Source organism: Henningerozyma blattae, chromosome 7 (assembly GCF_000315915.1).
Source record: "Henningerozyma blattae CBS 6284 chromosome 7, complete genome".
NCBI lineage: Eukaryota > Fungi > Ascomycota > Saccharomycetes > Saccharomycetales > Saccharomycetaceae > Henningerozyma > Henningerozyma blattae.
Genome location: NC_020191.1, coordinates 138,779 through 157,452, shown reverse-complemented (window position 1 = coordinate 157,452; position 18,674 = coordinate 138,779). Strand labels below are relative to the sequence as shown.

Sequence of the window (18,674 nt, the reverse complement as noted above, 5' to 3'; positions counted from 1 at the left end):
TATATATATATATACTATTTGATTACACTTCTCGAGAGACGCAGCAATTCTTGCTTGTTTCTTAGAAAGGAGTAAGGGTCGGGTCCTATTGGTTAACTAACGAATTACAAAAAAAGGAGAGGATATTTAGAACCAAAACTAAGAAAGAAGGAACAGACAATAAAGTATAATTGTTAAATAGCCTCATTAAATCAGTTAAAAAAATTTTCAAGTTTATTATTGCATTTCGGTATACGACTTTTTCCATCAGCTTCTATGTGAAAAAAAATGTGCCAGGACATGAAAAATTTTCGGAGTATCAAATCTGGATCTACGCCCGTACCTCTTCTATAAGCACCCTTGCACCCAAAATGTTACCCGCTGAGCGTCAGCCAAAGAAAAACTCGGCATTGGTGAATCTTGTTCCGCGGAAACAGGAAATGTGATATTATTAGAAACTGGACCTAGCCGATATGATGTGCCACGGAAGCTAAGATTAAGCTTTCTTGTATTAGTTAGTCACGTTTATATATTCCAAATATTATTACAATGTTGTAAGAGTAAGGATATTTAAGACGTCATCTGTTAGTTATAGCACAATGCTCTACGTTTTTTGGGTATATATTGTTAACTAAATACTGTATGCATATTTGATTAGTGCTAGGACGACCTATGTGTAACGTCGCCCCACCTGGTGTGGGAAAGCAGGTATTTACTTAGCTGTATAGAATTATAACTGATGGTACGAAAACTGGGCAAAACAAATAATACACATCGTGCAAGTTTTATGGTTCAAAAAACCCTCTGAAATGGCATTTAATAAACACCTTCTGCGGAGAAATGTTTTTTATCAGATGCGATGGTAATGGAAAGTTTTCTGTCTTGGAATATTTTCCCATTGAATCTGTCAACTTGTTCTTCTATATCTGTGCTGCAACCGTTGAATTTGATGAATGCTTTGCCAATGTTCTTTTTTCTTGAATAAAATATATCACCTGAGTCTGATATCTTCATTTTCTGCATTAATAACGTAACTAATTCTTCTTCTGTCTTAAAAAAATGTGCAATTTCACGCTTAGTAGCAAAATAAGGTATACCCTTAACAAATAATGTGTCGGTAGATTTATTTTTATTTACTGATTTATCTTCAGGTTTGGTATCCTTATTTCCATCCCTGGTAAAGCTAGCTTGATCATTTGTTTTGAGTTTGGTGTTATTGTTTTTCATCTTATTTTCATATTTGATATTTTTTCTTTCTGCAATCTCTTGAGTAGTTAAAGCTTTATTGATATAAATTTCACGATCAATCAATATTCTACGATCATATTTGCCTTTCAATTTCTCAAAATCAATATCATACGGGAATTCAATAAAGGCATAGTTTTTTTGTCGACGCAACTTGAGCTTCCTTCTGGTACGATCATCATCTTCTTTTTCAATCTCCTTATTTTGATTCTTATTTTTCACATTTACAAAGGTTGAAAAGGTTCTAATACGTAATTCAAAAATATCCCCTGATCCGAGTTCATCTATAAAAAGATTGGCCAAAGTTTTTTTAGTTAAAATCCTTGATAAATTACTAACAAATATGGTTCTCTTTGGATTAAAATCTCTTTCTTCTTGTCTCTTCTTTTCCCTATGAGCATCTTCACTATTACTTTCATTTGAGCCATTTTTCTGTCCACAGCCATTTTCTTCATCAAAAGATACTTCTTTATAATCTTTTTTCTTTGACTTATGCTTTCTAATTTTCCTTCTCCCTCCAGTATCTCTCATAACAAGGCCATCAGATTCAGAGACTCCACCAATTTGCCTAACCTTTTCAGAAATTGGAGTGGTCATTTCCATTGTTTCAATTTTATCCTTGTCTTCGTTAATATCTTCCTTAATAACTTTCATCTTACTCTTGTTTTTTAGTTTTGAGTTGATATTGCTATTAAATTTGTGAGAAGTATAATCTTCTGAATCTTCATTAAACTTTTGTATCTTATTCAGAGTAGTGCTTTTTTCTTGGGAATTATTTTGATTTGATGCCTCTATATTATTTTCTTCAATAATTATATCTGCATTTTCCTTTGTTGTTCCATTATTTATTTGTGACTCAGTATTTTTATTGGCAGCTGCAGCTTTCAATACAGAGGCTTTATATTGTGAAAGACTGTTAGATTCAGGCTTCATAGTAGTATTGTTGTTTTTTAGCATATCGGTTGTAAATGAACTTAAAAAAGAATTGACTGGTTTATTCCGTAACATTTCTCACTCTGAAATAGCTCACTGACAATTGTTACCTATCTTTAGTATTTAAATATTTATACCTATATATTAGTGTATGTCGGTACGCTATTCCCTTTTTAATTAAAGGAAATCTTTAGGTAGTAAATCACCTATATAAAAAGTAGAAGGAAAGATCTTGAAACTTAACGAAACCTGCTGCAAATCTTTGCTACTTATATACCTCATATCATAGGGCTTCGCATACATTTTAAACTACTGCTTTTTCGTTCCCTTTTTTTTCCCTTTTCATATTTCTCAGAGAAAAGTTGCCACAAAATAACAAAATTCCTATTCAGTTTGTCTGTATGTTCCTTTTTCCTCTGTGTATTTTTTTACCTAATTTGGAGTTTCCCCGTCTATGATTTAGCCGCCGAACTATATTCTTGCTAAAAAATTAAAATGATATAAGCAGAAAATATTAGAATTATCGTTTAAATAATTATTCTTTAAAATTTTTCTTTCAAAAAAGAAATTATATCAGCTGATCCTTTTAATACAAAGCAGATCAAGAACTAAACTCCGGTATGTGCAGGTATTGGAAGAACGAAGTGTTACCTTCCTAAGATTTTTTCAGACATGGAAGTATTGATGCGTCTTATTTGATAATAATATAGTTTATTATTCTACATTGTATATACCTAGTTTTTAAATAATTAAATTACAAAAATTTCGTAACAATATAATTTCGAAAATGTATTATTATATCATATCAGCTTACCATGTGAAAAACAAAAATAAAAAGCATAATGTTAATACACTAGCTAATATTAATGCATTTTTCCTTCTTCTAGTACCAATATTTCCAATTAATCTATTAATGCCTGGAATTCTTTGTAAAGTTTGTAGCATTCTATTATTTGCGCTATGTAATATATTACTTTGAGCACGGAACTGATCTCTTGTTTCCCAAGCCTGAGAGATTAAATGATCGACTGTATTATGAGACTCGTCAATCCTTCTAGACTCATTTTGAATACATTGATCTGTATCCAGTTCTGAGTCGCGTTGTCTTTGCTGAGCAATATCGTTTTTCACACTGAACAAAAGGTTTAATCTATTACGTTCTTGTTGAATGGAAGATCTAATATTACGGAAACTCTTCCAATGATCTTGTAAAACTTCTTTATGACGTTGTAATTGTGATAGTTTAGATGCTGATATGTTGGTGTTTTTATCACAAATATCTTGTAATAATTCGACAATATCTTGTCTTTCTTGTAAACTTTTTTCTAATTGATTACTTAATTTAGTCTCTTCACCTGATGCTTCAGAGCTCGTGGTTTGTGCAAAGGTTGAATATTTTGTAAGTAGCCCTTGTGCTTTGGTTTCCAATGCAATTGCTTTGCTTCTGACTGTAACAAATGATGCTCCCGATTCCGACATATTTGAATATTTATTGCTACAATCTTTATATACAGTAGTAGGTTTTTATGTGAGTAATTTTTTTTGAAAAAAAAAAGGAAAAGAATAAAAATCTAATATAGGTAGGTTCCGTTTTAGTTTCCTATTTAATAAGGCAGTTTATAAAATGATGCTGTTGGTAATAAATAGCTATTATGAATTTCCATTTTGTTGGCCGAAACTTTTCGGGGAGCTGCTGCTAATTTGCATCAGAAGAAAAAAGTTATCCGAAAACATACATTAATGAGAATTTCAAGAAAATTGCTTAGCGGTTATAATGAGATATTAATTTACATAAAAATAGAAAAAGAAAAAGAAGTGCCAAATAGGCCTATAAAACAGCTTCACAGTATTTATTGTACTCTGTTACTGCCACTGCGATTTGTCTGTAAACAGATTTTCTTTCTGAAGAATCAGCAATTGGGATAAAGTATTCAGCTTGAGATTTTAATTTGATATAGATACCTCCTTTCTCTAGAACAATACCTTGAATGTCAGAATATGGAGTATTCCACATAATTTCCTCGGTTGCAATTTTTACCTCAATAATGTGTTCCATTGAAACAATTACAACTAATTCACCACCAGGCAACACAACATGGGAAAGATAACGATCACTAATGTATAAACCACCATTAGCAGCTTTCAACCAATATTGGCCTTGTGCATCTTTCACGCTGTAAGGTTTAATTAGTCTGTCATGCCCAATATATCTTGTCAATCTGTATCTAGCAGCAGGTGGCATATCTAACGCTGTAGTTGAGCTTTTAACACCTTGACTTAAATTACTAGCTAAGTCCAGAAAACCGATGGCAGTTTTGGTTGGTAAACCCATAATACCCTTGCCAATCCCCTTTACAAAACCACCTGCACCTTCTTTTTGGGCACCATTAATTGGATCCATGGCAATACCAGCAAATCCACTAGCTAAAGTAGTAGCAAATGATTGAGCAGAATTAGCCAATACGTTACCATTATTAGCTGACATTCTTTGATGCAATTTTCTATATCTTTGAAATTCAGTATCTTGTGTATATGCTAAACCTTTAGCCATAGATCCGGTAACTTTAGACATACTATCTGAGAAACCAAATACAGTCTTCTTAGCAAAACTCAAACCTCCCTTAGCCAAATGTAAACCGATTTCCTGAGGTCTATCATTCATCATATATCCTTTGTATGGTTCATAAAACATATCCCAGACACCTGAACTGATAGTGTTGAACAAACCAACTGGATTACCTAAGAAATCAGCAGAACCTAAGATTTTATGTAATTGGAAAAAGAATTGTTGACCATAATGAGTTTTAATAGATGTCAATAAGGATAGGGCAGGTGTCCTAACATTACCAATATATAAAGAATTCAATTTAATTGGTGCATCATTGACATTACCAATTGTCATAGTCAAAATATTAGCCAAATATAGCAGATTGTTCTGGCTAGTTACGGCTAGTTTATTATCTTCCTCTTCAGTTGTATCCAAGTTATCGGATCTTTGAAAGGATAAATGTAACATAGTTGGTTGGATGTGGAAATTTTCAAAATAAATATCGTCTGAGAATTTCACGTCTTCGACTTCTGGTAAAACAATACGTTTATCAAAGTTTTCTTGTTCAGGAGCTTTATTCCAAATGGCGCCAGGGAATTTAGAGAAATCTAATAATGCAAATAGGAAGTCTTCATCAAGCTTAATAGATAACTCTTGCAGTAACACAGTCATATGTTTATAATATTTCACACCTTGGGAATCATCCTTTACTCTTGAAATAGAACCTGATAGAATTGGATGATTCTCCAACTCATTTGTAGTATTTGGAACTGCAGTTGGATATAGAATGTTCTGTTGTGAAGCATTGAACATTTGGTTGTCAATTTGAAGCCATTTCATTTTCCAACTAAACGTTTCATAAAGATCCGAGTCATTGAATCTTAATTCAATTCCTCTCATATTAACGTAAAATAGTTCTTGTAGTTTTTCATTAATGAATGACATACCGATACCATCGAATGATATAACTAACCTTTTCAAAGACTTTGAGTACAAATCTTCTGCTTCAAATCCATCGCCTGACGCATTAACAGATAAGGAAGAACTAGTTCCTATTGATCCAGCAGATTTTAGTTTATAAAGACTTGATTTTTCATTATATCTACTAATAACCAATGCTTGAACAGGCCCATCAGCTACAACATTAATGTCAACAATTGATGGTGGATCCATTTGAGTATCACCTGGCAGACGCATTGGCTTTAGGTTACCAAGTTCAGCCATTTGAATTTCCCTGCTTCTTCCTTTAGCACGCAAGATTAATTTCTTTTGTCTTGCAGCAGGGTAATCCCATGCATAAGCCATTACACTTCTTGGAGGTACGCGGTAACACAGTGGTTTATAATCACTTTCTGGCATATCCTCTATGGCATTCACATCATATAAATCATCAGTTATTCTTGGATCTCTTTGATAAAAGATAAACTCATGGTTACTAAAGTTACGGATTGAATATGGCCATTGATCTTCTGCATCCCTTACCCTAATAAACAATGATGCATTGTCTAGCACTATGTCGATCTTTAGCAGTTTATGTGTGGAGTCCTCCTTTAGAATTTTTATATATGTGAGGCCAATATCATTAATGAAGAAAGGAGCAGACCAATCAGTTCTTAATCCCAAGAATTTAAGTTGTAACTGTTTTGCAATAATATTTCTCATCCTAAAAAGTGGAAGAGAAGTTTGAGGCTGGACTTGGATGATATTTGTTGATCCTGGCTCACAGATTTCAAATACTTCATCTAAGTCATTATGAATAATGTATCTGGGGGTAATTCTAACAATTTTACTTAATATATGTTTACCTTTACCTTCTGTAATTGTAATTCCCAAATTAGACTCTAATTCTTTGTTGGGAATTTTTACCTCTGTGTCAAACGATTGGCCAATTGCATCGAATGATAAAGGTGCACTCCATTGAGAATCTTTAAATTTTACGGTAGCTCGATTATTTTCAGCATCATTCCTATCGAATGACAACATCTTGGGAAGCGTGAATTCTGTATTGTTCTCGTAAAGGACAGTCGATTGAGCAATGTTGCCGTAATCACTTTGAATAAATAAATCCCTATTCGTCTCATTCAAAATAATATATGGTGAATACAATCTTATTAATTTAGCTCTTTCCCCTTCTGAGGATTGATAGTGAATTGATAAACGCAGTTTTTGGCCGCTTTGAAGTTTCATTTTGACATTTGTCTCTTCTCTTAAAGCACTTAAATTAGGAGTGTGAATTATAACTGGCTTGGATACGGTTGAATCTTCTATAAGTGGTTGTACCGATAGAAGTAAATAGTTATCAAGTGAAACATCGTGGATGGTGAATTTTTGACTTTTATTTAACACTTTATATGTTTTTCTCTCATCTCTCTTATCAAATAAGGAAAATCCGATATCACAAGGTAATAAATTTTCTAATGTAATAGGTGGAGAAAGAGTGAGTTTCATATGAGGAAATATTTTGGCAAGAGGTTCTTTTTTATCATATTTACCGCTTACTTCGATGTAGAACTTTGGTCCGTCTGTATAGTTAGAATTACAGCTGACAACAACAGGTTTGGTTAATAGTTTCTTCCATTCTAAGGGCTCAGATGACCAAGAATAACTTTCATCGCAGGGTCTAAACCATAATTTAGAAGAATATGCATGTTCTACTGGGATCGAGCGTGTCTGACCTGGTTTAATTGTAGATATTTTTGCTTCATAGAGTTCAGTATTTTCTAATTTGAATTCAATATCAGACTCGGTTGTATTCTCTAATTGTAATGTAGACCTGAAAGTTAATACTTTTATGAAATCATCTCCCAAATCTAATTCACAAACAATACGATTATGAACATCATTAATAGGTGGATTCAAAGTAAACATAAATTCACCCTCATTAGTCGCATTTACTTTCATAACTGTCTTATATGTTGAGCCTGCAACTCTAAAGCCTAATATATTTTGATTATTGTCTACATCTAGTTTCTCTCTTATTGCTCTCCAATCTTCAAATTCCCAATCGAGGGTAGAGCCTGAAGGTAATTGGGTTAAAATTTTCCTTTCTTCAAAATTTTTGGTAGATATCCAAACTTCTAAGTCTAAACCAGAATCATTTATTAGCTTGTAAGGTTTTTCAGCACCCCTTGGCTTCAAAGCTATTTCACCTTTTAGAGAGCTAGGAATTTTAGAGAGCATAGCAATGGTTCTAGAAGACACAGTAATTTCTGAAACTTTATTGGATACTATATTAAAGATTGTAGTAGCTTCTTGCTCAAGCCCCTTTGATAGATGAAATGAAAATGGAGTCGTTTCTATTAGTGGCTCCCAACTTGACCGTGAATAGTTAAAAACGTTCACATATGACTCAAAAGATGCCAAAAGGTCCATCTCAGAGGACCAGTCTTTGGCTGTCATCTCGAACTCTGTAATATTAACATCTAAAATAGGCATTTCATGAACGTCACCAATTAAAATCAAACGTAATCCTCCAAAATCCACAGCCATTTTTTCATTACGTAAAATAATTTCAGGATTACTTGTAATTTCAGGAGTTTGCTCATTTTCAATAGAGTGAATTGAGGCATTAGATGGTTGCTTAGCTAATTCAGGTATATACTTCGATAATCTTTTTTCAAATTCCTTTGAGAATGCACCAGGGGGAGGAGAATCTTCATGAGCATCTGTAGCAGCAGGATCATTCCATCCAATCAATGAAACAACTCTATCAAAAATGAGCATAGCCATTCTAATATCTCTTAAAGAAATTCTCATAACTAAAGGTTGAATAGATGCTTGGATATTCGTCATCAATTTATCGAAAGTAGAGCCACGTCTATCCACTACAAACGATGCAGAATAATCATCAATCATACGAACACGGTTACTTTCACTAGCTCCCATTTTGGTTAAAAACATGCCAACATTGTTAAACATTACAGAAGTAATATTTTGGTCAGAAAGTAATATTTGGCCAACATTGAACACAACTGCTTCTGATTCAATATCAGAGGGATCGGCTAATAATATTAGAGCAGCGTTAACTACATTAATAATGTACTGTGAGTGTGAATTAGTTTTATCAGAAGTCAATGATCCTGCATTTATCTCTTCATCAGCAAGTTGTTCTGGAGTGGCAGGGGAGATTAAAGCACCAAAGGAACTATCATAAAATTGCTTTAATGCATATAAATAATCCATAGCTAATATAATTCTGGGGCTATCTATAGATAGTGATATTGTATTGATATTTTGTTCATTCATGACATCTCTAGATATCGAGGCAGAAAATTGGTAATTTCCTTCAGTATTTTTAGGTAATAATTCAACATGTTTATTATCTTTATTGTTTCTAATATCTTCGATTGTAAATGCTGTAATATATGAATCACCTTTGGCAGAACCATCATTTTTAAGGATAAATGAAATCCCCATATCTTGGAATTTAATCGTTGTTAAACCACAATCCGAGACATTGCATTGTTTATCGGTATCGTTGTACAATGTCAGAGCAATTTCTGGAGCAGAAAATACAAAGTCTAATTTTACACCATTTCCTAATTCTTCTTCACTAGTTTTGGTTTGATCTTCGGATTTTGGAAGTTCAGTTATTTTGTTATTTTTATCTGTTGATTCGGGCTCTTCTTTCTTAAAGGTACTCATGTAAAGTAAGTCATCATCCAATTGAACACCACTAGAATTATGTATAACAAATGTGTTCGTTATTATCTCAGAAATTTTATATAAATGCTTTACTTGTAGTTCAGTCAAAGTTGATGCAAAGGAATTGAAAGTACCAACTACTTTATATTCTGGTAAAGATAGATCTCCTTCAGTATTATGATCAACATTAAAAGTAATACCAAAATCTTCCACAATATCCAATCTTTGTATTTCAGAGTTTCTTAAGCTAAACATGGTCTTGATTTTACCATCTCTTACACCTAATTGAATTTTGTTTATATGTTTTTCATTCTTAGATTTTTCGAAATTATTCTTGATAAAGAAATCACCAGAATAAAATTCTACATTATCATAACCAATTTGTGATATCATTGATTGATTTGAAAAATTGATAAAAGGACCCTTTATTACAACATCTAATTTCATTTTATTGACAGTATCAATTGATGGAGTTTGGTTGTAAGCAACTTGACGAGCTGAAGCAAATGCACTCTTCAATAATTGAAATCTATAAAAGTAATTTACCAATCTATTGATTGTAGAATCAACAAAATTAACGTTCATTGACCCTGAGTTCAACTTCAACAAGGAATCAAAATTATTAACATTGTTAGCTTTATCGAAAACTTCGTAGCTAAATTCAATTAAATCTTGATCGCTCATACTAATTAATTTGTCAGAGCTGAAATTTCTTCTATGATCATTTGGTAAATCATCTGTTAGTTCAAGCCCGCCTACTTTTAAATTTAGTTTCATTTTCTCTGGAAGCATGTACAATTTGTATTCACCTGCAGATAGAATTAAAGTGGATATTTTAGTAGAGTCATCGTTAAAAACCAAAGTAATACCAGCCATAATTATTTCCCAATTTAATTTTTGAGGAGCATCGTCACTACCTTCTTTATTATGTCTCAATGCATCAGCTGGAAGTTCGGTGGCAGTTGGATCTGTGAAGGTGGTAATCGCATAATTCATTAATGTTAGAATTGATCTTGGTGTTAACACCAATTTAAGTTGTTCCATGTTCATCTTTAAATCTTGATCAAATATCCCAATCAATGTATCATCGTGTGGGATAATTCTTTGCCTTCTTTTATAATTCAAGATAAATAGATCGGACACACTACTAGAAGATGAAGATCCTGATGATACAAGATATTTTAATTCTTCAATGCCACTTTTTTCAATATAATCTAGTACGTCTAATGAGTGAACACTAAGGTCAATATCCCATCCTTTAATTTTTTTAATCCAATTGAACGAAAAATTACCACCCAGGAGATCGACCATTTTTTCAGATTTCATTGTTTCATTTTCAATACATTTGAAAAAAGTGATTAAACATTGTCCCACATCAAGGTGTAATTCGAAATTTGGTTGTTCAATTTGAGCTTCAGTCATATTCTCTAAGGCCTTTAACGTCTCCCTTAGTTGGATCTGTTCCTTTTTAATGGCGTTATCTAAGTCAGTTGATGGTTTATTGTTAGCGAATTCGTTTTCATTATCCAATTCAAGAAATGATGGCATTGACTTGTCAATTAATTCCATAATTATTTTATATTGATAATCATTCAAAAGTATATTCAAATTTGGAAGACGACCAAATGTCTTTATTTTAGGTAAATTATAAGCCTTTGGTAAAATGCATGAATCTACAGTTAAATCTAATTGCATTTTCTCTAAAATATTCAGAGAAATTCCATTATTAGAGCCATTTAAACTTTCTAAAGTAGAACAAACATCTGGACCCACTAATATTTGAGTATCTTGAGAATATAATTGATATCTATCGAACATTAATCTATCGATTTCACTTGAATCTAATTTGTCATATTCTTCAGTATCCATATCTTTCATTAGCTGTAATTTTTCCTTTGATACCAAATCACTAGTAATTTTAATATGGCCAGCATCAATAATTACGCAAGGTGTATCCCATTTATGTGGGTCTACTGGTAAAATTATTAATGGTGCTTGTAAATCGAAATTGATATTTGTTGTTTTGTGTTCTTCTAGTAATGCTTCAATACCCATTCTACTTTGAGTTGTCCAGCCTTCCATTGTTGCTTCAGCAGCATTAATAATGGCACCTACTGTTTCAATATGTTGCTTTTGTGGGCTAAAGAATTTCATTACTTCAGTGATAAAATGTACATGATAAAAAATTGACATACCACGTAATTTTAGATCCATTTTGGAAGATGCCGATTCATCTAATGGGTTTGATTCATATAATACTTTGAATAAAGGTTCTGTTATATCAGAATCTATACCTTCATCGATATTTTCCATTATTCCCTGGTTTGTATTAGATTCATCTGTGGTTGTGGTTGTTGGTGTTGTTGTATTGTAAGCATTAAAATCCTTTATGCTAATAATATGCTTATATAATGTATTTGGAGAACCATCTTCCACTCTGAATTTATCTAATTCAAAAGAACCGACATATGAATCAGGTCTTTGTAAGAATTCCACTTCACAATTTTCAAAAATCATTTCACCTAAACAATTGTCTTGAGATTTTTTCTTTATAGAAAATGAACCTTTTTTCAAAAAACTAGTAATTTTTAATTTTGTTCTATTTTTTGGTATTTGGATTTGATCTAATAAAGGTTCTGAATCACTGAATTCGATGGCATCGTATAATTCTTGTCTTTGTTCTTCTGATAATACTAAATCATTATTTGTAGATTGAGAAGCCTTAGCACCACCAAACCAAGAGCCTAACCATGAAGAGTTTTGTTTCTTTTCCTCCACTATAGATTCGGTTTGTAAATTGTCTTGAGAGTCTAATCTAATTTGTGCGTATTTCTTTTTCGCCAAAGTTCTAAATAAGACGATATCTTCAAATTGTAAGATTTTATGTAATTCTTGTAAATTGTTATTATCCCTAGGATCGGGTAATGGATCCTCTATATTTGATTGTTTTAATTTTTTAATCCATAAATCAATATATTGTCTTCTTTCATTACATCTTTTCTCAATTTTTTCCCAAGTCCACATATCATTTTTTTCTTTTATTTCATATAATACACAATTTGCAGCATATTGGAACCAACCTTTGGAATCATCTTTCAAAGAAGAAGTTGGTCTAAACTTGGAAAATTTTTTAGCTTTATTGAATAATTGTAAAGTGGAAATTGTATGTAGGAAATCTTCATATTCTGTATCATCTAATTCTATGCCGAATTCGTCATAGAGCATTCTTACTTCTATATGTGGCTGAGTCTCTGTAGTTCCTGATTTATTGACACGTAATCTACCTGTACCTGAAACTGGTTTTAAAATATATTGATAATTGGAAATTGACTTATTATTGGAAGCGATTGAATTTTGGAAATTTAATAATAGTTTTGAAGTTTCTATATTATGTAAATCGTGAGTATCAATTGAATGGCAATCAGTATTCCAATAGAAACATAAAGAATCTAAAGTTAATAATTTATTTGTAATTTCTTGAGTAATGGAAATGAAACTTGGTTTCCAATTTTTATCAGTGGATACTGCAGATAATTCGTTTAAAGTTAACCCTAATGAACAAGGCTTTTCTGAAAAGATGGAATGCTGATCTTCATATCTAATATGAATCTTTTTTATGGTGATTTGTAAGTTATCTACAATTTTTGTTAATAAAGATTGCATGAATGATTCACTTTTCCTATCTTCTAGATCAGAAGAAGATGTAGTGGTGGTGGTAGTGGAAGATGATGAATTTGGACGACTATCACCTAATAATTCCCATTCTGCCAATTTTTTCAATTTTAAATTTAATTCTCTTAATATATCTTCTTCAGAATTGAAATCAGTAATGTTTCTTGGAGAACATAGCATATAACATTCCTCTATTGTTACTTTTACAGGTTTGTTCTTTAAACTTGACCAAGGGACGTTTAAAATTAATGATCCTAATATACCAAATTTGACATCTATAGGTAAGTTTAAATTATCTAAACAATCTTTTTTCAATTTCAGATTTTTCAAAGTGACATCACCACTCCAAATCCCCACGTTTAATTGATTTGGATCGAAATTCTCCACATAAGCCCCTAGCAGTTTATTAAGAAGCGTAGCAGCTAATGATTCTAACATTGTTGCGAGATTTATAGTTTTATTATTGAATTACAAAAGGGATTTTGGTTATAATTGATTTGGATTGAAATATATATGGTTCAATAAGGCTTCTTTGGATCGAAACAGATTCTTTACTTTAAAAAAAAGGATAAATATTTTCAATTGGTGATTGTAAATACTACTACTTTTTCTTTTTTTTTTCTTATCTAAGCTTAGTTTATTTGTTTTTTTGGTTTGGTTTGATTTTTTTTTTAATATTACTTAAATATTTTTTTTTAATATTACTTAAATATTTTTTTTTATTTATATTATTTAATTAGTTTTCCTTTGAATTAAACGATTAGGAAATGTGTGTGAGTGTGAATGGTACACCCGAACATCACATGCAATATATGGAAGTTATTAAAATGGAATTTTTATTTTTCTATTTCCAGATAATATTCTTCGGAATTTTGAAAATCTCGATTCGTTTATGCTAAATTAGTAGAGCTCAAAAAAAAAAAGGTATTACCCGGAGGATTATTTATACTAAAGGGGGATCAGTCACTGAGGAATTTTTATTCAATAAAGGAAAAAAATGTTTTTTTATTGTAAGAAAAACCTGTGTAGTATTATATATAATTTATAAAATGTATATATAAATATATCATATTATATTAGCTACGTTTAAGAGATGAAGGATAAGGTTACATACCACCTCTCAAACGTAGTACCAAGTGCAAAGTAGATTCCTTTTGGATGTTGTAATCGGAAAGCGTTCTACCGTCTTCCAATTGCTTACCGGCAAAGATCAATCTCTGTTGGTCTGGTGGAATACCTTCTTTATCTTGGATCTTGGATTTGACGTTATCGATGGTATCAGAAGACTCTACTTCCAATGTGATGGTCTTACCAGTCAAAGTTTTAACAAAAATCTGCATACCACCTCTCAAACGTAGCACCAAGTGCAAAGTAGATTCCTTTTGGATGTTGTAATCGGAAAGCGTTCTACCGTCTTCCAATTGCTTACCAGCAAAGATCAATCTCTGTTGGTCTGGTGGAATACCTTCTTTATCCTGAATCTTGGATTTGACGTTATCGATGGTATCAGAAGACTCTACTTCCAATGTGATGGTCTTACCAGTCAAAGTTTTAACAAAAATCTGCATACCACCTCTCAAACGTAGCACCAAGTGCAAAGTAGATTCCTTTTGGATGTTGTAATCGGAAAGCGTTCTACCGTCTTCCAATTGCTTACCGGCAAAGATCAATCTCTGTTGGTCTGGTGGAATACCTTCTTTATCTTGGATCTTGGATTTGACGTTATCGATGGTATCAGAAGACTCTACTTCCAATGTGATGGTCTTACCAGTTAAAGTCTTGACAAAGATTTGCATTGTGAGAGAAAGGGTGTTTTTGTACGAGTGTGGGTTGTTTTGTTTTGTTTTTTGCGTGTATACGTTTCTGTGTATGAGTTAGGACAATCGATAGTAATCCAAATTCAGTTTCAGGCTTGTTCAATATAGTTTAGTATACGAACAAAAGTTATGTATATATATGTTTTTATGATCCAGTAGTAACAGTCAAAAGAATAAACGGGTCCGGTGGCAAACAACCACGAGGCTTGGTCCTTATATATATATGCCTAAGCCCGGCGTAGTGTGTATGTGTGTATGTATGTGTAGGTATGACCATTCCGGGTCTCCCCTGGGCCTCTCTCCCGGGCCCCGTGTTCGCCTTGCCTCGCGTTGCACCTGACACCTCGTGATTACCCTGCCGGCTATCAAGATCCTTGCACTGCCGCGCTTCCGCGTTTGTCCGTTGTGGCTAGCCCCGGAAGGCTCAGAAAACCCCGCAGTGCATCGCGGCTGTGCTTCATTAACACAAAAAACGAGCATATGCTAGCGCCGCACGTTTTTGGCCAGCCGGGAAATCGCCCGCGCGGGGTTCTTTTTTTCTTTTTTCTTTTCTTTTTTCTTTTTTCTTTTTTTTTTTTTTCTTTTTTCCTTTTTTCACATGCTATGCCTCAGACACAATGCAGAGTAACCGGAGAATGACGATCGTCACATGCCAAGGCACGTGCTTATGGTTGGAGTGTTCTGAAGGGATTATGGACAGAGAATTGTGACTTCTTACTAGAGCTGCTGGTGGCTGTTGTAGCAGGCGATGTTTCTACTATAGGGGATACAGGACAAGTGCTTGTGCTAGGGTTCGTGATAGGGTTCGCACTAGGGTTCGCACTAGGGTTCGTGTTAGGGTTGGATGTCGTGATCGGTGGTGGGGCCAAGCTGGCATATATCTCCGGGCTCATCTGGTGGGAGAATGTGGTTGTATGGTCATCTGATGGATTAGTATGGAATATGAGATTGTTAGTGTTGCTGTTGGCGGGTATCGATAGGTTTGCATTTGTATTTGTATCGGTATTATTTTTTGTAAAAGTCTCTTCTTCCAAGTATGCAGTGGTTGGGTCTTTGGCAAGAGGACTAGTAGCCACGTTACCACCGTTACTATAGCCTCTGTAAATGTATGGATCGTTTTTACTTGGATGGTCTTCTTCTGTAAGTGTATCTAAACCGAATTTACCATACTCATGTGTATTTCTTCTCGATGAGGAACCAGATCTTCTTAAATCAAGTCCTCCAATATACTTGCTATTATTTAAATTGCCATCGATCAAATTACTGTTATTCGAATTGGCACTATTTGCAGTGCTGCAACTACCATTGCTTATTCCATTAGGATTATCACTATATCCCATACTACTCTTGCGCATCTCATCGAGACTGCTACGAAAATTAGTACTTCTCTCTCCCAGACTCTTTCTTATCAGACTATCAGTACTTTTCCTAATATGGCTGTTATCGGTACTTTTTCTACCAGGTGATGAAATACTAGAACGGAATTCATCTACTTCATTTCTCTTTTGTTCCAATAATTCTCGGTTATTGATTAATTCCAAGATTCGTTCACTCAAGTCTCGGATTTGAATAGCAAACTTCTCGTCATGGATTGTATCTGAAACTTCGAAGTTTTTCATCACTTCAAATAACAATTGATTTTCATTTATCCATCGAATAAACTCAAGTGACCCATTATTCATTAGATACGCAATAAGCGTCAACGTCTTGATGATATGGATACAATTCCTATGTGATGATTTCTTACCGTACCCTGTTAAGCGCTTCTTCAACACGGTAACAATCTCTTTGTTAGTCTTGGTACTATATGTCAAAACGCTGATCTCATTCATTAACGTCCCAGTGGCGCCTGAATTCTCATTATCATCGGTAGCAGTGCGCACTTTCAACTCAGTAGGCGATTGCACAAAATTTCGAACAGATTCGAATATAGCCATTTTATTTAACGATTCTTATAGATCTTGTCTTTAATAAAGGCTTTATTTTTTAATCGAATTCTTTTGTAAATCCTCTTAAATTATATAATTTACATAAAAAAATTGTTTCAGAAAAAAAAGCCGGGAAAAGCACAGGAATTTTTTTTTTTTTCCGGCTTAAATTTTTCATTCGGCAATATCCCATTGTCTTACTCTTTTGGGAAACACGTCCGGTTTCCATTACCTACTAATATATGTATCTATCTGGTTTTCGTTACTCATTAGTATTTTCAAATTCTTGCCAGTATTATTACTATACAAAACATCTAACCGATTATAAGAATTTTCATCTTCAGAAATTTCAAAACTGGCATTCTCACTCCAATTCTTGAGATTCTTCTTATACGTATATATTGTCAACTTGGAGTTTGTGAAACTTACAATTATCTTACCACTCAAATCACAATTACCAATACCTTGAAATGGTCCTACAGCTATTGTCCCTGTATCTTTTCTTAAATCGTATCCAATAATTTGGCTGGTAGTATTAACTATCATCCAATACCCATTACTACTGAATTGGAATTCTTCGATTTTTTCTTCTGCATCCACATCAATCTCTTGACCAATTTTAAAAATCGTAGGGGGATCATTACATTGACTTAAATTATATATTTTAATTTCATCTTTTTTTTCATTTAAAAAACCAATTAATAATCCATCCTTATGAATCTCCGCAAAATTAATTGATTCAATCTCTTTAGAATCTTTAATTAAATATTGATGTTTGGAATCATTCAAATTGATTAATCCAATTTGTCCTTGGTTATTTACCCATAATAGATAATCAGAAAGTACACTACAATGATGAGTGGCAAATATTATTTTTTCTTGGAATTTATATTTCATATCTAGTAATCCATTATTAATACTATATTTGAAGATTTGTGGCTTATTATCTAAATTATTTGTACAAATAATCAAAAAATTTTCATTATTAATTTCAATATATGAAACGTATGTCACACTAGAAATATTAATAGGAATATCTTTAATATTAATAGTTTCTTCAGAAGCATGTATTATTTCCACATTTAGGGTATTGTCATTTGCTGAATTACTTATAGTAATAAAATACTGTTCTAAATCTATTAGATTACTAAATATTATTTGATTTTTATCAGCATTATTATTATTATTATTATTCGTTATAATAATATTATTGGTCTTTTCCCAGGTTTCAATTTTAAGTAGGTTTAATTTACTATTAGAACTTGTTTTTTTCCTAGTAGATAATGCATAATTTTTAGATTGGCTGATCATATTTTCATTCACCTCATCATTTATCATGGGGATAGAAATTTCATTACCAATTGCCAATGTTAATTTTTCCAATTCTTTTGCTAATCTATCTCTTTCCTCCAATAAATTGGCAGCAACACTCTTGGAAGCATCTCTTTCATATAATGCAATAGATAATTGTTTACTAAAACTATCTAGTTGTTTACGTAATTTGAAATTCTCTAGCATGATCGCATCCCATTCATTCTGTAACGTTGATAAAAGATTAGGAATACTATAATTTGAATTTAGTGTAGATGAGTTTAAACTATTAGTTAATGCAAATTGTTGAGAAGTAGAATTGATACTAATTAAGTCATCGATTTTTAATGGTTGGTTAGATATCGGATCTTTGCCTTCTTGTTGGATATATTCTTCAATTAAGGATTTTTCAAAAATACATTTGGATGAAGGTGATAGTACTGCATTTTGTGGAACCTTACCACTAATTGCACAAAACATAATTTTTGTGATAGTTGATAATTTGTCTTATACTATCGGACAGTCCTTTTACGTATTTTTTTATTTTATTTTATTTTAATTTATTTTTTTTTCATTCTAGATTTTTTTAAACATAAT

At 32.5% G+C, this 18,674-nt stretch overlaps 6 protein-coding genes across 6 annotated transcripts; all 6 read right to left on the bottom strand.

Annotated features, from left to right (window-relative positions):
- Positions 1-795: 795 nt before the first annotated feature.
- On the bottom strand, positions 796-2,232 carry TBLA0G00700 (uncharacterized protein; the record flags this gene model as incomplete). Its single annotated transcript, XM_004181488.1, has 1 exon — positions 796-2,232. One exon carries the CDS (start codon positions 2,230-2,232, stop codon positions 796-798), a length of 1,437 nt encoding a protein of 478 aa, XP_004181536.1.
- Positions 2,233-2,967: 735 nt separating this feature from the next.
- Positions 2,968-3,636, bottom strand: GOS1 (Gos1p; the record flags this gene model as incomplete). Its single annotated transcript, XM_004181487.1, has 1 exon — positions 2,968-3,636. One exon carries the CDS (start codon positions 3,634-3,636, stop codon positions 2,968-2,970), a length of 669 nt encoding a protein of 222 aa, XP_004181535.1.
- Positions 3,637-3,985: 349 nt separating this feature from the next.
- Positions 3,986-13,459, bottom strand: TBLA0G00680 (uncharacterized protein; the record flags this gene model as incomplete). Its single annotated transcript, XM_004181486.1, has 1 exon — positions 3,986-13,459. One exon carries the CDS (start codon positions 13,457-13,459, stop codon positions 3,986-3,988), a length of 9,474 nt encoding a protein of 3,157 aa, XP_004181534.1.
- A 668-nt stretch (positions 13,460-14,127) lies between these two features.
- Positions 14,128-14,817, bottom strand: UBI4 (ubiquitin; the record flags this gene model as incomplete). Its single annotated transcript, XM_004181485.1, has 1 exon — positions 14,128-14,817. One exon carries the CDS (start codon positions 14,815-14,817, stop codon positions 14,128-14,130), a length of 690 nt encoding a protein of 229 aa, XP_004181533.1.
- A 686-nt stretch (positions 14,818-15,503) lies between these two features.
- On the bottom strand, positions 15,504-16,775 carry ENT4 (Ent4p; the record flags this gene model as incomplete). The annotated part of the gene is made up of 1 exon (XM_004181484.1): positions 15,504-16,775. The coding sequence occupies one exon, from the start codon at positions 16,773-16,775 to the stop codon at positions 15,504-15,506; it is 1,272 nt and encodes a 423-aa protein (XP_004181532.1).
- A 219-nt stretch (positions 16,776-16,994) lies between these two features.
- Positions 16,995-18,557, bottom strand: PRP19 (E3 ubiquitin-protein ligase PRP19; the record flags this gene model as incomplete). Its single annotated transcript, XM_004181483.1, has 1 exon — positions 16,995-18,557. The coding sequence occupies one exon, from the start codon at positions 18,555-18,557 to the stop codon at positions 16,995-16,997; it is 1,563 nt and encodes a 520-aa protein (XP_004181531.1).
- Between the last annotated feature and the right edge of the window lie 117 nt (positions 18,558-18,674).